Source organism: Echinops telfairi, unplaced genomic scaffold (assembly GCF_000313985.2).
Source record: "Echinops telfairi isolate 266 unplaced genomic scaffold, ASM31398v2 ScPeMD7_9;HRSCAF=40, whole genome shotgun sequence".
In the NCBI taxonomy this organism is placed as follows: Eukaryota; Metazoa; Chordata; class Mammalia; order Afrosoricida; family Tenrecidae; genus Echinops; species Echinops telfairi.
In genome coordinates this window covers 15,628,493-15,648,533 of record NW_022103906.1, presented here as the reverse complement: position 1 = coordinate 15,648,533, position 20,041 = coordinate 15,628,493, and the positions used below count along the sequence as shown (strand labels likewise).

At 40.5% G+C, this 20,041-nt stretch overlaps 1 protein-coding gene across 3 annotated transcripts in view; it reads right to left on the bottom strand.

Moving 5' to 3' along the window:
* The window catches only part of INTS9 (integrator complex subunit 9), a 106,108-nt gene that overhangs the window by 60,830 nt on the left and 25,237 nt on the right, over window positions 1-20,041 (bottom strand). For all 3 annotated transcript variants that reach the window (XM_045286564.1, XM_004707628.2, XM_045286565.1), the window contains exons 2-4: window positions 17,654-17,781; window positions 8,554-8,614; window positions 935-997 (exon numbers count right to left, since the gene is read on the bottom strand). In XM_045286564.1, coding sequence (XP_045142499.1) covers window positions 935-997; window positions 8,554-8,614; window positions 17,654-17,781 — 252 coding nt within the window. The remainder of the gene's footprint in view (window positions 1-934; window positions 998-8,553; window positions 8,615-17,653; window positions 17,782-20,041) is intronic.

The following is a 20,041-nucleotide window of genomic DNA, read 5'->3' as shown; positions in this document are numbered from 1 at the left end:
CGCAGTTACAAGCGCACACACACACACACACACACACACACACACACACACACACACGGGCTTCCAAAAAATCATGGGGGGGAAAATCATGGAAAAATGGAATTACAACAACTTTCTTATGAACTTTTATGAAGAGAGGAGGAAAACCAGTTACAAGGTATCAAAGGGGAGGAGGAGGGAACGTAAGGCAAGTGCATTTGAAATGTTCTTAAACACTGAATTGTGAAAATAATTTCGTGGCCATTGTAATCCCCTGGCGGCAGCTTTTCAGTGACTTCCTCAGGAACCCTGGACTGGCCACTGGTTTCCTTATACTTCATCTGTCTTGTTCAGAGCCCCACCCGAGGCCACTCGGGGAATTAGGTTTGTCAACTGAGACTGGTTGGTTTCCTTTAAAAAGGATGGAAACTAATTTCATTATCCTTTAGAACTACAAAATTGGACCTAAACTGTTGGAGCAAGTCTTACTGTGACAACATGTTAGTGGCAGATAGATAATCATGACTCAGTTCAGAGACCATATAAGATTCAATATATTTAAGGTCCGCAGAAATTTTTACATTTTACTGGCATTTAGTGGATAATATCCACTCTCAGCTACCCACTGTAAGCAAGACATGGTAATCTAAGCACGTAGGCATTATCATTATAAAACTGTAAGGTCTGAGCTAATTCCCTAACTTGCTTTAAATTTTAAGAGAAATGCTAGTGGGGCTCTACAGACATGGGTGCAGGAAGAAGAGAGTGACTTAAATGATTGAGAAACAATACAAAAAACTCCCCAAAGATATTTTAGCTAACTACGTGCCTGAAAGAACAGACTCATTTCAAGTTGAAAACAGGAAGCTGAGCACCTTAAAATTATTTCTAGATTTCATCTGGAGAGATTCCAGGATAGGCTTCATTTCCACAGTCAGATTAACTTTAATCTTACCTCTGGTAAGCAGAATTCAGGCACAGAATCCACAAATACGTGACCCGAGCACTCCTTTAGCTCCTGAAAGAAATCAAAGAAACCATATCTGTGGGAAGAAATATCCAATAGACACAACACCCCCAAATTTTAATCCCCCAAACTCTGCAAAAGCCAAAGGGAAGCAGCAAGGTTATTTGAGTCAGCTGTTCCTGGTCCGGCTCACGAGTTTAGTGTCTTCCTCAGCCATACCATGCTGCCTGGTGACAGGCCCAGGAACAGAACACCTATTCCTCGATGGCTCCTCAAGGAAGCCATGCATGGGCACCAACTGCTCTTGTAACCCAAGTTGCCAATGGTTTACAGATAATGTCTCTATGCATGGTACTGGCAACCAGAGCATTATCCAGGGACAAGGATTGAAGTACTGGTTTCTGGGCCCCATCTCAGACCTTAGTGATCAGAAATGGTGAGAAGGCAACCATGGAATTGCTGTTTATAATACGCACCGCCACTGACTGTTATGCAATCGGTTAGGCCCTACACAAACTGCACGGAGCCTCTTCCTTCTCCACCAATTAGGAAAAGGGCCATATAAGAGTGGGTGTGGGTGAAGAATAGGCATCGGGGATAAAATCCCCACCCCCACGACTACCAATCTTTGCTTTTCAAAAACATACAAGCTATTTGGGATTCTAAACCAAGTGTATTCTTTCAAGGAAAAGGCATCATAGTTCAACTCCCTACCCTACCCATGAGTCAATATCTTTAAAACGCTTGTTTTCATCTGAAGGATCCCTGGTGGTGCAGTGGGTTCAGTGCTGACATGTTAACTACAGGGCCAGTGGTTCAACCTACCTGCTGCTCTCTGAGAGAAAGACGAGGCAGCTCGCCTCCCAAGATTCACAGCCTTAGAAACCTTACAGAGCAGTTATTTAGTTGTGCTTGGGTTGCTCTAGAAGTAGATCCAGAGAAAAGGGGTTGGGGGCAAGGAGTTTAAATGGGATGTGCTGAAAACACAACAAAGGGGACGTGATAAAGGAAGGTGGCTGATAGAGAACAGATTATTGAGTCCCACACTAGTCTACTAGGCCTTTGGCACTTTTCCCTTTGAGGACATGTTAAAAAAGAAAAAGAAAAAAGAGCATCAAGCCTACATTTCAGGGTTATCCTACTGAGGGTGAGGGGTCTGAGATCCTTATTTAATCCTGCATTTTATGCAGCTTTTGGAAAAAATTCCCAGGTGCAGAGAGACATATATTGGCAGCTGCAAGTCTGACTGAGCACAATGAAGAGAGGAATGGGCCGCCACCAGGGGCTGCTGCTACAATGCCTGCAGACAGCCACCAGGGCTGTTGTCTTCTCTCACACACGTTCTACACTCATCTACAGAAAACATGTTCGACTCTTCTGTTGCTGTTGAGAATATATACAGCAGAACATGAACCAACTCAACAATTTCCGCATGTATAATTCAGTGACACTGAGGAATAAGTTTTTCTTTTTCTTTTTTCTGAACTGTCCCTTTCCCAAGAACACAAACTAAGGTATTTTTGCCATTTAGGCCAAAGTTATCTATGACGGTGTAATAAAACCAGTCAAATATATAAACTAGATGACAGCTCTTTCCAGAAAGACACAGGCAGTTACAATTTTATTTCACAGCATTTCCACTAGTGTGACAATGGTGTGGAGACCATTTTGATCTCCTCTGGCTACTCAAGAAGGGAGAATCCACCTCCCCATCTGTTCAAGGCCGACTGTCACAGGCAGAGGTCAGTCATGCCTCCACATGCTGTCTTCTTTTGCCCTATTCTGACTCTGACAGTTCCTCCCACAACACTCCAACGTTCCTACTGGGATCAGCAATCTATTGAAATGGCAACACAGAACTTACAGATAATTCAAGAATGGGGCTTTATTAGGAAGTTACCAAGTTACCACAAGTCAGAATCAAAAAACATTAAGGAAGCCAGCCTGCTGTTCCACCTCACGGTCTCACTATCTCCTTGCCTTGGCTGCTAGTCTCAGTGTGGCTCTTTTGCTCAGTTCCCCAGTATCTGTGCTGCAGTCTCTGGTCTAGCCTCCATCACTTTGGATAGAGAGGAATCTCAAATGTGCTCTGCTAATGGCTCTTCTTCCTTGATGGCCCTGGGAATACTCTGTTCCTGCTTCTTACATTGTTCTCTTATAGCCGAGGGAATGGCAACCGAACAGACCAGTGCTATTAGTATGCCATGCAGCCTAGCTGTATAGTGGTTCGCGTTACAGAGACAGTGATAGAAGAGCCATTGTGAGAGATTTCACTTCGTGACAATTAATCATTGGATATGTATTTACATACTGTATATACTTGAGTATAAGCTGTGGATATGTATTTACACACTGTATATACTCGAGTATAAGCCGACCCGGACATCAGCCGAGGCACTTAATTTTAACCACAATAACTACATTAAAAATGTGCTGAAAAACTCAGCTTATACATGAGTATATACCGTATGTTCATACATACATACGGTACTTATATATATTATTTTCTTTTTTCTTTTTTTGAATTTACTTTCAATCTATATCTGGAAAGCAAGTGTTAAGTCTGTGTTGGCATTTGACTGTGTGGATCAATGGATACCACTACAAAGAATGAAAATCACGGAATGCTTCATTATGCTCCTGCAGAACCTGGACGAAACCAAGAGGCAGTTATTGAACAGAACAAGGTAACAGTTTAATATCAGGATAGGTATTCATCAGAGTTGTATCCCTTTACCATACTTATTCCATCAATATGCTGAGCAAATATCATTAAGAAGCTACGCTATATTAAGAAAAATGCAGCATCAGGATTGGAGTTAGGTTCATTAAAGACACAACTTTTTTGCTGACAGTGCAGAGGACTTGAAGCACTTTTTTATGCAGATCCAAGACTACAGTCTTCAGTATAAATCACATCTCCACATTAAGAAAACAAAAATCTTCATATCTGGACCAATAAGCAACATCATGATAAATGGATAAAAGATTTAAGTTATAGAGGAATTCACTTTACTTGGACCCACAATCAACACCCATGGCAGCAGTAGTCAAGAAACCAAATGACGTACCGAACTGGGCAAAACTGATGCACAAAACCTCTTCAAAGTATTCAAAAGCAAACATTCACTTTGAGGACTAAGGTGCCTGACCACCTTTGTCGTCAGGTTATTTTCTTATTTTATTAATCATTTTATTGGGGGCTCTTACAAACCTTATAAAATCCATCATTCAGTTATATTAAGCATACTTGTACATATGTTGCCATCAACATTTCCAAAACATTTTCTTTCTACTTGAGCCCTTGGTATCAGTTTTCCCCCCCCTCTCTCCCACCCTCATGAATACAGGATGAATTATATATTATTACTGTTATTTTGTGTCTTACACTGTCCATTGTCTCCCTTCACCCATATTTCTGTTATTTGTCCCCCTGGGGTGAGGGGTGCGATATATTCAACCTTTTGTTGGTTTCCCCCTTTCTCCCCCTCTCTTCCCTCCCCGCTCCCACCATTCCCCTAACCTCATGATATTGCTACTTCTACTCCTATCCTGAATTCCATGTGTTGAGAGCTCTTATCTATATGGACTAGCTGGATATGTAAGGTAAAACTCAGTCGTGATGGGGTGGTGATGGTAAGGAAGCATTCAGGAACTAGAGGAATAATGAGTGTTTCCTCGGTGCTATGCTGCACCCTAGTTGAACTGTCCCTTCCTTGTAACCCTTCTGTGGGGGATGTCCAATTGTCTACAGATGGGCTTTGGGTCTCCACTTCAACCCCTCTTTCACAGCAACATAAGCCAGGGTATTTTCAATGGTCTCATATGCACAAGAAAGCTGGACATTGAATAAGGAAGACTACAGAGGAATTGATGCCTTTGAATTATGGTGCTGGTGAAGAACATTGAAAGTACCGTGGACTGCTGTAACAACAAACAAATCTGTCTTGGAAGAAGTACAGCTGGAATGCTCCTTAGAAGCAAGGGTGGTGAGACTTTGTCTTGCTTTCTTTGGACATGTTACCAGGAGGGACCAGTCCCTGGAGTAGGAGGTCATGCTTGGTAAAGGAGAGTGGCAACGAAAAAGAGGAAGCTCCTCAACAAGATGGGCTCACACACAGCAATGACTGGAGGGATGGTGTGGAGCCGGCAGTGTTTTCCTTTCTGTTACACAGAGTCACTCTGCACAGGAAACGTCTCCAGTGCACCTAACAACGACAATGCGCTTCAAAGAGTTCATGGAAGAACGGAACTCAGAGATAACAGTTTTCCACAAACTTTTTGAAGCCCCCTCCGATGTATTATTTTCCTTTTGAATTTTACTATCCTTGAGTGCCTCGTACTGGAACCTTGCTTATTTCTTGTCAACCCTTGTTCTTCTCTTTACAGGACTGTTCAGCAGTGATTGGCTGAGTCAAAAAGACTGAACACAGTACTTAATTACAAAGTACATACCAACTAAAAAGAAATGAGCAGTTATATTTAACAGAAGACTCCCAGCTCCCTTAGGATGTGGTTAAAAATTATTAAAGAGAAATCATGGAACATTTTACAGCTTTGCCTACTCTTAAATTGGCTATGTCATTTCTATTACATCAGGCCGCATCAACTGTCTGTGATACACTTTCCTCTCTGGGCGCTCATCCTGGCCTGGAGAAGTGTATTTGCTATTCCAAACGCTTACAATGTCACTGTATTTTATTCACCACTCCCTTCTAATGAAATACTCCCACATATACATGCAAGTCATTTCACTCACAATGCCCTGGTAATGGGATGCTTCTGAGCCTTTCTAAGGGAACAATGATTTATAGCTAGCAGGAGAGCTGAGCTGAAATCAGGTGCACGAGTTTCTGAATGTCACATAATTTTACCATGAGTTACATGGGAATCTGGTTTTAAATTGCATTTGGCTTATACTCTAGGTTGGGGTGCTGTTACAGGAATTAATTCTATAAAAAGAACACCTCTTTATTTAACAATACTTATTACAAGAAGGAAAAACCTTATTTAGATGAATCATTTTAAGGTTCTTTAAACTCCTTATTTAGTTTTTCAATTGTAAAACTTATGAGGAGAAGAATGATTTAGAGGGGTGGTGGCTTGGATGAACTTTACAGTTCTTAACCTTTCTTTGCTTCTAATTTTTCCCCCCAGTATAAAACATGGCTAGATAATAGTTTTAAATATTTTTATACCTTTGATCCCTAACTTACCTGTCTAAAACTGTACTAGGAAAAAAATTACTGTGGTGATAACCTACTGTAAAATAAATACATAAAAGTACAGACACACACATGCCTTAAAAAATGAAAAAGAAGTCATTTATTTTAGGTCTAGTAAGTTGATTTTTAAGGTCATAGGACCCCAAACCCATGATTCCTTGAACCGTGTTCCATTTTTGAAACAACCTATTGTAGACCACACAGAAAAGGCTGGAATGGAATCACACAGCATATTGTCTGGAAGGCCCTTTAATCCAATTTACCTAAGACAACCTGCCTCCTCCAGCTCCCAAGAGCTTTAAAAGTCACACCACTGCTCTTCAGTCTATTCTCCACACAGCATTCAGAGTATCTCAACTAAACAGCCACACCCGCTCCCCACCCCAGCCCTGCCAGCCTTCCATGACGACCTTTTGGGAATGCTAGAATAAAGGCCCAAATCTTGCTCGACCTGACTCCTCACTGAATCACGGGTATACAACCCACACCCTTGGGTGTTTTGAAGGTACACATAAGAGATTCTTCCTTCTAGTCACAGAGTCGGTACAGCCTCAAAATGAGCTGCACTGAATTCTCTAATAAGCATCACCTTTGAAACTACCATCTTAGTTCTACCGATAAGAATTTTATTTCCAAACCCCCCCACCCAACCCCAGGGAGACAAACAATAAAAAAAGTGGGTGAAGGGAGACAGCGGTCGGTGTAAGACATGAAAAAAAAAATTATACATTATCATGGGCTCATGAGGGAGTGAGGGTAGAGGAGGGAGGGTAAAAAAATGAGGAGCTGATACCAAGAGCTCAAGTAGAAAAAAAATGTTTGGAAAATGATGGCAACAAATGTACAAATGTGCTTGACACAATGGATGGATGGATGTATTTTGAAAAGAGCTGTATGAACCTCCAATAAAAATATTAACAAAAGAAAAAAATGATGATGGCAACATACCGTATATACTCAAATATAAGCCGACCCGAATAGCAGGTGAGGCACCTAATTGTATCATAAAAAATGTGCTGAAAAACTTGGCTTATACATGAGTATATACGATATGTACAATTGCGCTTGACACAATGGATGTATACATGAACTGTGATAAGAAATGTAAGAGCCCCCAATAAAATGATTAAAAAATAATAATTTTCTTTCCGTGATAAAATATATCTGCAGCAGAAAGAAGTATTTATTGGATTTGTATACATGAACAAATTGTAGCACCAAGTATGATCACCAAGATTCCCTAAGAAGCTCTTTTTTTTCCTTCTCAAAAGCTCTTAACAATAAGCATTAAGTGCTGAAGACCCTAGCAATACATTTGAGATTTATTGTTTTTAAGAAAGAATATATGAGGGGTACCCCCCTCCAAACATGGAATCACACTGGTTGGAGTGGTTCTTTCATGGTATGCGTTTTGACCTCTAGGCGAGCATCAAGCAACTCATGCTGAGTTAGTGCACCCAGTGGAGTTGCCAGGGAAGGTTCTCTCTGGTCATAAGTGAATTTTTTCATAAAAGCAGTTTCACTTGAAACTCATTTTTTGTAATGGCCAATTTAAGAGAAAAGCTTGTAGTTGTGAAATTTTGTTTCCTGCTTATGAGAAAATGCTGCAGAAACTGTTGTGATGTTGAATACAGCTTACTAGGACAGGGCTGTGGGAAAAACTCAAGTGTAGGAGTGGTTTTCTCGTTTCAAAAGAGGTGAAATGTTAACTGATGACAAACCTCATTCTAGACCTCTGTCAACTTCCCGAAAGGACGAAAATGTCAACTTGTAGTGCATTTTGGAGCTTGTTTTACCAGTTCAGACTGCCAATCAAGCTGTCTATTTAAAGGTTCTGAAAAGATTGCAGCATAACAGTGTGCAACAAAAAGGCCTGATTTGTGGCAGACGGACTGGTTTTTGCCACCACCACAATGCACCTGTTCACACAGCCATTTCAGTGTGCCTGTGTTTGGCAAAAATTGGCATGCCTCTCTTGTCCCACGTACCTGACTCACCTGACCTCACTCTGTGCGACTTCTTTTGGTGTTCGCAAATGAAGAAGGACATGAAAGGACAGCCATTTGATGATGTAGATGAGGTGATGAAAAAAACGAGGGAGGTGCTGTCAGCCATCCAAACAGATGAGTTTGAAAAATGTTTCCAAGAATGGCATCACAGATTTGACAAATGTATTAAGTGTAATGGAGAGTACTTTGAAGGTGATAAGGTTGTTTTGTAAAAAATTAAGATACATAGCTTTGGGGGAAAGAAAAAAAATCCGTTTTGGGGGGTTACAACCTTGTATATGAAAAACATGGGCCCACTGGTGACATTGCTATAGCGTGGCTCCAGGATGACAAGATAGGGCTTTGTACTGGAAGTAGATGTCATTATCATTACCTTGTCCAAGAAAGCGTTTCCATCCTTTAGGGACCAGCCAGGAAGATTAGACAGCCTGGGACTGAAAAACAAAAGATTAAATTATCCTAAGTAAATTACAATAATCCTCAGTGATCTCATGGTGACTGTTCTGTCTCCATGAAGTTGAAAATTGATTGAAATTACTGGCAGAAAGCTCACCAAAATGCTGACCTAAAAGATGAAAAATTTACCAGGTTGAATCAAGCTGGTGATGTTGTCCGCAGAGGCCAGTCCCGGAGGAAGGGCATTTTGCTCGGTAAAGCAGAGGGGCACTGAAAAGGGGGAAGGTCCTCCACAAGATGGACTGACACTGTGGCCACAACAACGCACTCAGGCACAGGAACAACTGTGAGGATGGAGCAGGGCTGGGCAGTTTCCTTCTGTTGCACAATATCTGTTCAGGGTCGAAACCAACTCCATGACCCCAAACAACAAGAACCTGGCAATGGGGACATTACAGAGGTCCAATCGTTCAGTACTGAGAAAATCAATCGGATGCATACAGAAAACAGACCGAAAAGATGCCAGAGCATGTTATGGGTTTCCAATCACTGTCTGTGGCTTCATTTTGTTTATTTTTGTGACAGACAACCACTCTGGAGGGTGGACAGAATGGGTGCAATCACAGCGTGGATGAGAAAACAGACCCTGAAAGGTGATGTGGTCTGACAAGAACACCCACCTCATAGCAAGTTCATTACTGGTTGGAATTTACTGGGAATAAATATATCTGACACACACGTGTAGAAAATCACCTTCAGGATTCACTGCTTACAAGTGCTTTAATCACTTATCACAGGTGGCCTGATTTTCCAATTTGGAAAGTTGAAACTTTTCCCCAACTCTTACAAAATGGCATCATAATATCTAATTTAATAATTTCCAGAAGGTGAAGTTAAGTTCACGCATACATTACATGTTCAAGTGCCTCAGTATATTCATATAGTGTATATACTGAGTCTAAGCTAACCCGAATATCAGTCAAGGCACCTAATTTGATCACAAAAACTGCTTAAAAAAATGTGTTGCAAAACTCGGCTTATACACGAGTATATAGGGCACTTTTGGTAATTTCAGGATCTAGCTGTTTCTGTGTACGATTACTTGACCACAATAATTATATTGGAAGGAGGAAATGTAAATATTTCATCATGGAAAAAATATGTTCCCAAAACCAAGTATCATGACTATGGAAAAATGTGGACAGAGAAAGAAAAGTTGGATGGTAAAAGGATTTTATAATTTCACAATAATGTTCCTATTATCACAAACCTAATTGTTAGTAACTTTCTTATGTCCTCATTCCAAAATAATCTTCACATTCCGATTTTATAGATATGAAAGTCAAATAGAAATATAATTATGTGAATATTTGTCATTCTTCCAAGAAAGGTTTAAAACCAGAATAAGATACAAAGGAGAGTCAAAAAGTTCATGAAAAAAAAAATCCCATTATCTTTCCATTCCATCTTCCATGAACTCTTTCTTTGGAGTCTCTGTATGAGCACATTATCTAATTGCAGAAAACACTTACAACTTGGTATTCCGACCTGTTGTTAGGTGCCGTGGACACAATCCAAACGTATATACTGGGTAAGCCGCATGAGACTGTCATATCCCCTTATCTAGCTTCACCAACTGCTTCCACTTTGCCTTTACTCATCACAATGCGAGAATTTTAGCTTCAATATTTGAGAATGAAAATCAGTATTTGGAAAACCAAAATTGGTTCGTTTAAATTATACCTAATACATGCTTATACTTTTTAAATTCTGGGGATTTTCTGCTCTAACTACGGGGGTGAGTGTACCCTATCACCATTGGCTATTTTAATCCCCATCCACCTGATTTCATAGTCACAAATGGTCTTTCCTTCTCGAGTTCTTACTTCTTGAAAAATAGCCACACTGTCAAATTTGATTAAAAAACAAAGCATTCTAATAAAAGTATAATGACAAGTCAATGTGGCTACTGTCTCATTTCATGCATATTAACTCTCTAAAACAAGGTTGTAAATATCCCACTTTGCTTTTCAAAGGGAACCAGATCAAAGGACATGTATTATGTCTGCTTCCCATCAGACACAACATAAATCAACCTTCAAAATACAGTTAGTCGACTGATTCATTTAGTTGTTCCCAACAAATGATTAGAGCTGGCAGAGTGTTTAGCAGAATGTTTTTTAAAAGCAACTTTTTCAGTTATTGTGGGATGAACACTGGGTAAACGCAGTGGCATGAAAGGCTTCTGTGGAGCACATTACCTTGGATCAGACATTCCTGGTGGATGGGAAGGACGGTCAAAGTGAAACATGGACGATTCGTAACAATGACAGAGATAAAGCAGCGCCCTGAAAAAAGACGTCTTCAAATAGCAGAGGGACATTGACTATCTAGATGAATATTGTGCTCCACAGACTGAATGACTGAACCACGAAGAATACACAAGAAGTGATTATTCTTTTTAAAGAATTTTTTTATTTGTTCTTATTGATTAAAAAAAAGTTGATTTTGTAAACAAGGAGACAGAAGATCCTTTCATAAAAGTTTAAGTGAAACACGAAAAGCTGTTAGAAAAGTCACAATCTTAGATGAGCACATCTTTAAATCTACTATTTATCATTTGTTTCTTAGAAAAAAAAAAACAAATTGTATGGTGCATGAATTATATGTGGTGTGAGTGGCGAAACAGGGAGGGTAGAGGGAGAGTGGGTAGGAAAGAGGGAACCGATTACAAGGAACTATATGTGACCTCCTCCGGGGGACGGACAACAGAAAACAACAGAAAAGTGGGTGAAGAGAGACGTCGGACAGGGCAAGATATGACAAAATAACAATTTATAAACTATCAAGGGCTCATGAGGGAGGGGGAGCGGGGAGGGAGGGGAAAATGAGGACCTAATGTTGGGGGTTTAAGTGGAGAGAAAATGTTTTGAGAATGATGTACAAATGCGCTTTACACAATTGATGTGTGTATGGATTGCGATAACAGTTGTATAAGCCCCTAATAAAATGTTAAAAAAAAAGAAAAAAATACAGAATGCCATTTAAAATTTTGTGGTCAAGAAAAACATATCCATACAAGATATAATTGTCTGGATAATATTTTTTAAACTGAAAAAATAGCTTCCTGGTTCAAAACTACAACTAACAAACAAACAACCCAGGGGTATTTTAAAGTAATCTACTACTTAGACAGAGGTAGAATGAACAAGATGATACGAAATTTGATTTTTTTCTTTAGGCTTCTCATTTTTCCAATTTCCTACTTTGAAATACATTAGCTTTATAATAAAGAAATTTAAAGCTTTGAGTTCACTCCTTCTTTTAAAATAGATTCTATACAAAAATGTAGAAACTGCTAGATATGACAGTGAATACAATAATCCCACAGTCTAGAATAACTCACTGCTATTGAGTTGATGAGACTCATAGCACCCTGTAGGACAGTGTAGAATTGCTCCTGTGAGTTTCTCACACTGTAATTCTTTGTCTTTCTCCCGAGGAGTTAATGGTGGTTTCAAACTGCTGACCTTGCAGGTTCCAGCCCGACTGACAACCCCTCAGGGCTCTTGCAGTCTAGACTAGGGAGAGAGTAAGCGCCATTATAACAGACTAAGAGTTCCGACAGAAGGAAGCAGGTATCAAGGATCCACACAAAAACATGGCACTCACGATAGCTTGCACTGGGGTGGGAGAGCAAGTAGGAGGAATTAGGGCGAGAGGATGGAGATCTTTCCAGAAAGAGGCAACAAAACCCTCATCATTTGGCAAAAGATTGTAGGGGAACGAGGTGTTCATCTTCACTAATTCACTTATGAATCTTGACGTGTCAAGCCTTCAGCTTGATGCTGATGATGCGGTAGTGAGCAAAACAAACTTGTCCCCTGGAGAGCTAGGAGAGACAGACAGATCAAGTAACCCCACAAATAGAGAAGAAGCTGTTGAGAATGCTAAAGCAGGATAGTAAAAGAGGATCACAAAAGTTCCAGAAGGAAGGACTAGTCTAGACAGCCACATGCACAGACTTCTCTAAGGACCTGATGCTGAGCTGAGGTCCGAACAGTAGGAAAATCAAGGGAAAATACCATAGGGCAGGATTTGGGAGGGACTGAGAAAGAAGACAGCTACAAGCTGTAATGTTTTTTCCCCAGTCATTCTCACCACTGTTCAGCAGGAGTGTCGTATATAAGAAGCTATTTAAATGAAACTTCAATATGAGTCCCTGAGCCTCACTAATCAAACTAGCCTGCCACCTGTACAGAAATTATGGAGCCATAAATGAATCCGAGGGATGAGTGCCTGCTAAGTGTATTCAGGGGAAGGCGAGATGAGGCAGAGGGAGAATAGCCTTGTGGCCTGAAGGAACAACTTGTGATTGCTCTAAGAGTCAATAAGATTTGAGTCTCTGAAAGAAAACAAAGGGCAAGAGGCAAAGTTTATATAAGATACTACAGGAGTAGTCATGACAACTACTGTACTCTGATGATAAACCTTAAACCGAATCCACTGCCACTGAGTCAATTCTGATTCATAGTGATCTTGTACAGAGTTTCTGAGGCTGTAAATCTATGGGAGCAGATAACCTCATCTTTCTCTCAAGTAAAAGTTAATGGATTTGAACTGCCAACCTTGAGATTAGTAGCCCAAGTCTGATATTTATCCTGAGAGCAATGAAAAATCAGTGAAAGGTTTTAAACAGATGAGAAACAAGATTAGGGACACAAGTACAAAAAATACTGATTCTGATTACATTTGCTGTTATTACATATGCTCATTAGTGTGGCAGAGCTATCAGAAATGATGAGCCCAATCTAATCACAAGAAAGGAGTCCCTGAGTGGTACAAAGAGTTAACGTGGTTGGCTGCAAACTGAAAGGCTGGGGGTTTGTGTCCACTCAGGGGTGTCTTGGAAGAAAGGTCTGGGGATCTGGAAACCTACTAATGAGCACAACTGTCCTCTGACACATGTGGGGCTGTCACGAGTTGGCGCTGACTCCAGGGAAACTGGAACTGGAATCTCTAGGAAGCATTAGCCACACACAAACTGATGGCATACGATGGCTGGTTGTAGTCTTTAAAATGTCAAGGTCATAGGAGACAGACAGACAGACTGATTAGAGGAGACCTAAGATAATGAACGAGGCTCTGGTGGGTTACCAGTTGGGCTGCTCAACACTAGGTTAGCGGTTCAAACTTACCAGCTGCTGTGCAAGAGAAAGACGAAGCTTTTTGCTTTTGCAAAGATTTCTCACCGCCATCCAGTGAATTCAGCTCACAGGAACCTGACAGCACAGGGTGGAACTACCCCTTTGGGTTCCAGGGACTTTAAAACTTTATGGGAGCAGACAGCTTCACCTTTCTCCTGTGGAGTAGCTGGTAGGTTTGAACTCTGTGGTTTGCAGTCCAACAAGTAACCCACTACTACATCGGGGCTCCTTCATAACGATTCATAGCCTGAAAACTCACAGCGGCAGTTCCACCCTGTACTAAAGGGTCACTATGAGTCAGAATCAACTTGATGCCAGTGGGTTTAAAGATAACCAATGCCAATGACAGATCTGGATCAAATTCATTATCAAATTTTTTTTCAACAGATATTATCAGGGGCAATTAGTGCAACATGAATAAGGTCTGCAGGTTAGACACTGCTATAAAACAATTTTGATAACTGTACTATGTTTAAGTGAAAGAAATACCCATGTTCAGAAACATGCATCCAAATAGAGTATAGCTATGAGTCAGAATTGACTGCACAGCACACAAAAGAAAACAAGGAGCAGCACTTCTGCATCTTATTCTGAAATGCTTCAATAAAAGTCATTTGCACAAAGTTAAAGAGAAAATGAGTACGCAAATGTGGTGAAATCTTATCCTTTATAAGGGTAACTGGGAGTTATTTGTATTTTTTCAAATTTATTATAGATATGAAGTTATTTTTAAAAATTTAAAGATATATGCATGTGTGTATATATACATATATATATAACTTTGAAATAAAAAACGGAGCAAGATCAGAACAAGAGTAACCAGGTAAGTGACTTCTGCAGGTGTCTCTGCAGTCACTGGGCTTCTAGCTATTTACAAAGGGAAAAATAAAAATGACCAGGCTTAGCAACAGCAATTGAGTGGACATGGGAGTCAAAGGGGTGAGGCGTGGGATGTATCTAGGTGAACTCCCGGTTTTCTGGTGTTTGTAACAGGATGCCAATCCCAAAGGGTACTGAGCTAAGCCTGAAGATGAACTCAGTTTTAGACATGCCAAACCTCCAAAGGCATGCTTAAAGAGCAAAACTGTGTAGATATTTTCAATACACGCATCTGGAACTCGGAGGAGAATTAGTTAAAACTCTCCATATTTATTACTTAATGCTTATTGAAACCAGAGCTCTTATTCAAACCCCTACTGGAGACTATGCTGGTCAAAGACTGAACTTCAAACATTTGAATAGGTGAAGGCCAGATACGAGAAGATGAGTGTCCGAGTAGAGAGAAAAGGAAGACTAGAAAAGGAAGTGAGAGGGCAAACCAGGCAGGGATGCATTATCAGAAAAGCCAGGGCTGTCAAATGTCATGTAGAGGAGAAGTGACAACTGTTAGCTGTCTTTAATGAGACGGAGGTCATCTGCGACCTCTGTGAGAACTGCTCTGCTGGAGTGGGATGAGCTGATTAGAGGGAGCACAGGAACGCTGGAAGGGCAGAAGGCTCGAGAGAAGGTTAAAATGTGTGTGGTTTACATTTCAAATTAGAAGTGACTGAGTACATTTAATTGGGAAAGGCTGAGTCAAGATGGAAAAGCTCAAAATTGAGCAGTGAAATACTTGAGATAGTCCAGTGAAACACTCAATCGAGAGTGAAAGAATCCTGAGAAGATGAGATGGGAAGGAGTCCACACACAAAATCTCTGTTCTTATAAAACTTACATTCTAGTGGAGAATACGTAAACACCAATAAGGGAGTATGTCCACATATGTATATATAATACAACGCCAGGTAGTGGTATGTGCTATGATGTACAATGAACCAGGATAAGGTGATACGGAGGACCCGGGACTGCTATTTTAGACAGGGAAGTTGCAGAGGCTTTGCTGAACAAGAGACACTCCAGATAGTCTCATGGCATACATAATGTGTCATGAGACTATCTGGAGGCGTAATCTTCAAAGTCGAGGTTTGTGTTCTAAATCACAAGAGGGCTAGGGCTACTGTGGGTGAGGAGTAACCAAGGGAAGGAATAGTTAAGAGATGAAACGCATAGCCAGGTGCAGGGTCTTAAGATGACACTGGAGTTTAGTCTCAGTGTAATGGGAAATCAGGATTAGAGGACTAACTTTTACATTTTTATGTTTCAAATGGGTAATTCTTGTTGCTTTGTAGAGAATAGCCTATGGAAAGATGGGACCGGTTAGGAAGCTAGCATGTAATCCAGACTACAGTGGCAGCAGTGAACGTGAATGAAGAGTCAGCATTTGCTGACGGATTGTGTGCAAGGTATAAAAAAGAAGAGCTAAGGATGAGGTTTCTGGCCTGAGCTGAGGATAATGCTTTTTACATGGAGTGATCTGGCTTGCCAATCATCTGTAGGACAACCTCTCTAAGAAGAGTAAAACAACACCAAGGGGAAGACAGTGGAAGTAGATGCCAGGGCTCAGCCTCGGCGGCATGAACAGAAAAACAGGCAGGGAAAAGAACGAACAGGAGAGGACAAAGATGTAGCTGGGGTTGTCTATCCCATTCACATTTTGATCCCCTAGAAAATCCATAACCCCAGAGACCAAGTTAGGTGCCCTTTGTCTGCCCACATAGTATCCACCTGTATTTTCCTTTTCTAATAATTATGCCAAGTACATATTTGTTATCTCATCACAAATAATTAGATCTTCAACTATGTAATGTCCTTCTCCCCTCATACGTTATAAGAACATTAAGTTCTCTACAGTAAGGATGTTGTCTTGTTCATATCTGAACACCCTGGTTTAGCGCCATGTAGATTCTAAATAAACACCAAATGAATGATACAGACAATAATACCAAGGTATTTTAACTAGACATAATCTGTAAAACATTTTTGTCAAGAAATGTCTCCCCCTATTCTGCTTATTACTAGTCCCTGACTGATGGCAGCTACATTAATTTTACTCCTTTGTGTATGTCAAATAGTAGATGTATTTTCTTAAGTGTTGGGTATAATTTTAAGAGACTCCCACCAACTTTGCATAAAATGTAATCTGGAATTATTTATGACCTTTTCTCTATCACTTTATCATTTCCCTTGTCACAGAAAAACCAATGGTTAACTTTAATAATAATTTTTCTAAATAGCTCACAAGGCTATCATGAATAATCACTGCATAAATGTTATCTTTAGGCTACATCAGATAGTTTATCCAGCCTGTTTTGCTTTGAGCTCTTAAGCTTTAAATTTTCTAAATCCTTCTTGATCATGTTATTACTTTTGGCTAGTATATGCACGTATATGAATTTGCTTTTAAAAGCGAACCACTTCTCTCTTGAATTGCTGTTTCATAATATCAGCAAGCTGGTGAATCACTGTCATGAGACAATGTTTTAGTAAGAGTAAACAGTGTGGCCTGTAAGTCTGGGGTACTCTACCTGTCCTAAAACATGGACCTTGGCTACATATATGATTCTGTGCTCTCTATAGTAGACTGGTACAAAGATAATGCACAGATATCTACCGAAAAGAGATGTCAGACTCTATGATGTCAAGTCTCTGCAAAGGCAGTTAAATGAGTCTAAAATTCAATTCCTGGTCTCATCAGTTGACCATTTATCAGCTCTCACATGAATTGGCAAGAAAGATGAAATATACATGACCTCACTTACACTAAGCAGTTGCAGGAACACTTTCCCGAAGCTCAGAATAAGTTATAATAAAGAAGTCAATCAATAAATCAATAGAATACTTTCCATCAACCCAGCCAAATGAAATTACTTTTGATAAAGAACATTTTTAGGACAACAAAGTATACTATAACATCACATAGAAGATACTGGTAATCTTGATACTAACGAGTACCTTTTTTAGCAAACGAAAGCTCACTTTGTCTTGACATACCTTTGAACAAGTGGCAGAGGAAGGAAATTGAGGGTGGAAGTCATGTCCAGTCCACAGTCCAACATAATGGTGGTTGATTTGAATTTGAGTACATTGCATGGTAAGGTTGGGTGCCCTGACAGGCAATACTGAAAAAACAAAATCAAATTACTGTGATCAATAATTAATGATAGGAAAAGTTAAAGAAGTAATTTAAGTAAATGTTAAAAATAAACAGAGTGTATAAGTAAGTTCAGCTAATTTTCTATGCTCAGGATACCACTAGCCCTAAAAGTCTGAAAGACTATGAAGTTTTCGCTCATACTCAACTCTTCACAGTTGCAGCTCAGGCAAAGCACAGTTCTGGAAGGGCGACAGATATTCACATATAAGGTGTCAAGGCCACTGGAGATCCCCTTGCAGAGGGGTCTCGGGGGAGATGAGCCAGTCAGGGTGCGATGTAACAATGATGAGAAATACAACTTTCCTCTAGTTCCTAAATGTTTCCTCCCCGCTCCCACTACCATGACTCGAATTTGATCTTGCAAGTCAGGCTAGACCAGAGGATGTACACTGGTACAGATAGGAACTGAAAATACAGGGAATCCAGGACGGATGAGCCCTACAGGACCAGTGGTGTGAGTGGCAAAACAGGGAGGGTAAAGGGAGAATGGGTAGGAAAGAGGGAACCGATTACATGGAACTGTGTGTGACCTCCTCCCTGGGGGACAGACAACTGAAAAGTGGGTGAAGGGAGATGTTGGACAGGGCAAGATATGACAAAATACCAATTTATAAACTATCAAGGGCTCATGAGGGAGGGGGGAGCGGGGAGGGAGAGAAAAATGAGGACCTAATGTCGGGGGTTTAAATGGAGAGAAAATGTTTTGAGAAACGATGTACAAATGCGCTTTACACAATTGATGTGTGTATGGATTGGGATAACAGTTGTATGAGCCCCTAATAAAATGTTAAAAAAAAAAAAAGGTGTCAAGGTTATCTGTGCCATTCTTACAAGACACATGTAAATTTCCACTCTCCCGTCTGCACATAAACTCACTACCGTTGAGTAGATTCCAAGTCAACACAAGCCTATGGAATAGAGTAGAATTTCCCCTCAGGGTTTTTGAGGGTGCAAATCTTTATAGGAACATAAAGCCTTATTTTTCCCCTGGAGCAGCTGGTGGGTTTGAACCTCTGACCTTGCGGTGGGCAGCCCAATGCATAATCTACTAAACCACCAGAGTACTGTGTAAAGCTGTGGAAGACAACTAAATTATAAACGGAGCCCTCAAATTGTGCTCTAGGTTTGGCTTTCTTCTCCTGTCAATAGGTCAAGTGACTTTCCTTTAAAAGGAAATTGGGGGCAGGGAGGAAGGATAACTAACAAGCAACAGTAAAGATTCATGGCTCAGACTTGTTAGAAAGGCAAGTGACTTCCCTGATGTGCAGACACTGAGAAGAAGTGTGGGATACCTACTCTCAGCCAATCAAGAGTCTCCTGTTTGTGGCAGCAGAGCTCAGAAGTCAAAGGGGTGCAAGCCACAATGATGTATTGAAAGGGGAATGATGAGACAAGACAATACACTGACCTGAAACATTTTTCATGTTCTCCACAAGTAGTAGTGATGACAGATAGGCCAGACTCAACATTAGTTATATGGCAGATATGCTGTCACCTTTAATAATTCTATTGCTGCTCAGAAGAAAAGGGACACATCTTTTCTTTCACTTTTGAAGTCATTCTGTAGAAGCCCCCCCTTGAACAAGAAAGTCTAGAAAATGGAGGAATCGATGATCTTAAAGCCTTGACAAGTATATTCTTTCTTTCTGCTATAAACACAACAGTAACACAAGGCAGAGTGATGCCACATGAGTGCGTGGCCCCTATGACTGCAGTCACTGAGGCTGTCTTTTCAGGTGTTTGTTGCCCTGAAGGTTCTGTCACTGGATAAATTTTCAACTTATTTTTTCAGAGGAAAATAAAAAATTGATGATCCACAACAAAATCCTTGTATGTCTTAAAAATGGTTAGGCCAAGCACTGACTCAACACACAATATTCCTCTGGTTCCCTGAAGCTTCCTTACTCCCATTATCATGATCTCAGCTCTACCTTATAAATCTGGCTAGGCTGGAGCACGTATACTGGTGCAGACAAGAGCACTCGACACATGGAATCCAGGACAGATACCCCCACCCCCACCCCCACCGAAATGGGAGTAATATTACCAAAAGGGCAAGAGGGAGTTTGGGGGAGAAAGGGGAGAAAAGGGGGAAGTGATTGCAATGTTCGATGTATGACAACTACACCACCAACCTCACACACACACACACCTCCCAGTGGGGGAAGGAGGGAAAAAAGAGGAGCTAATACCAAGGACTCAAATAGAAATAAAATGTTTAGGAA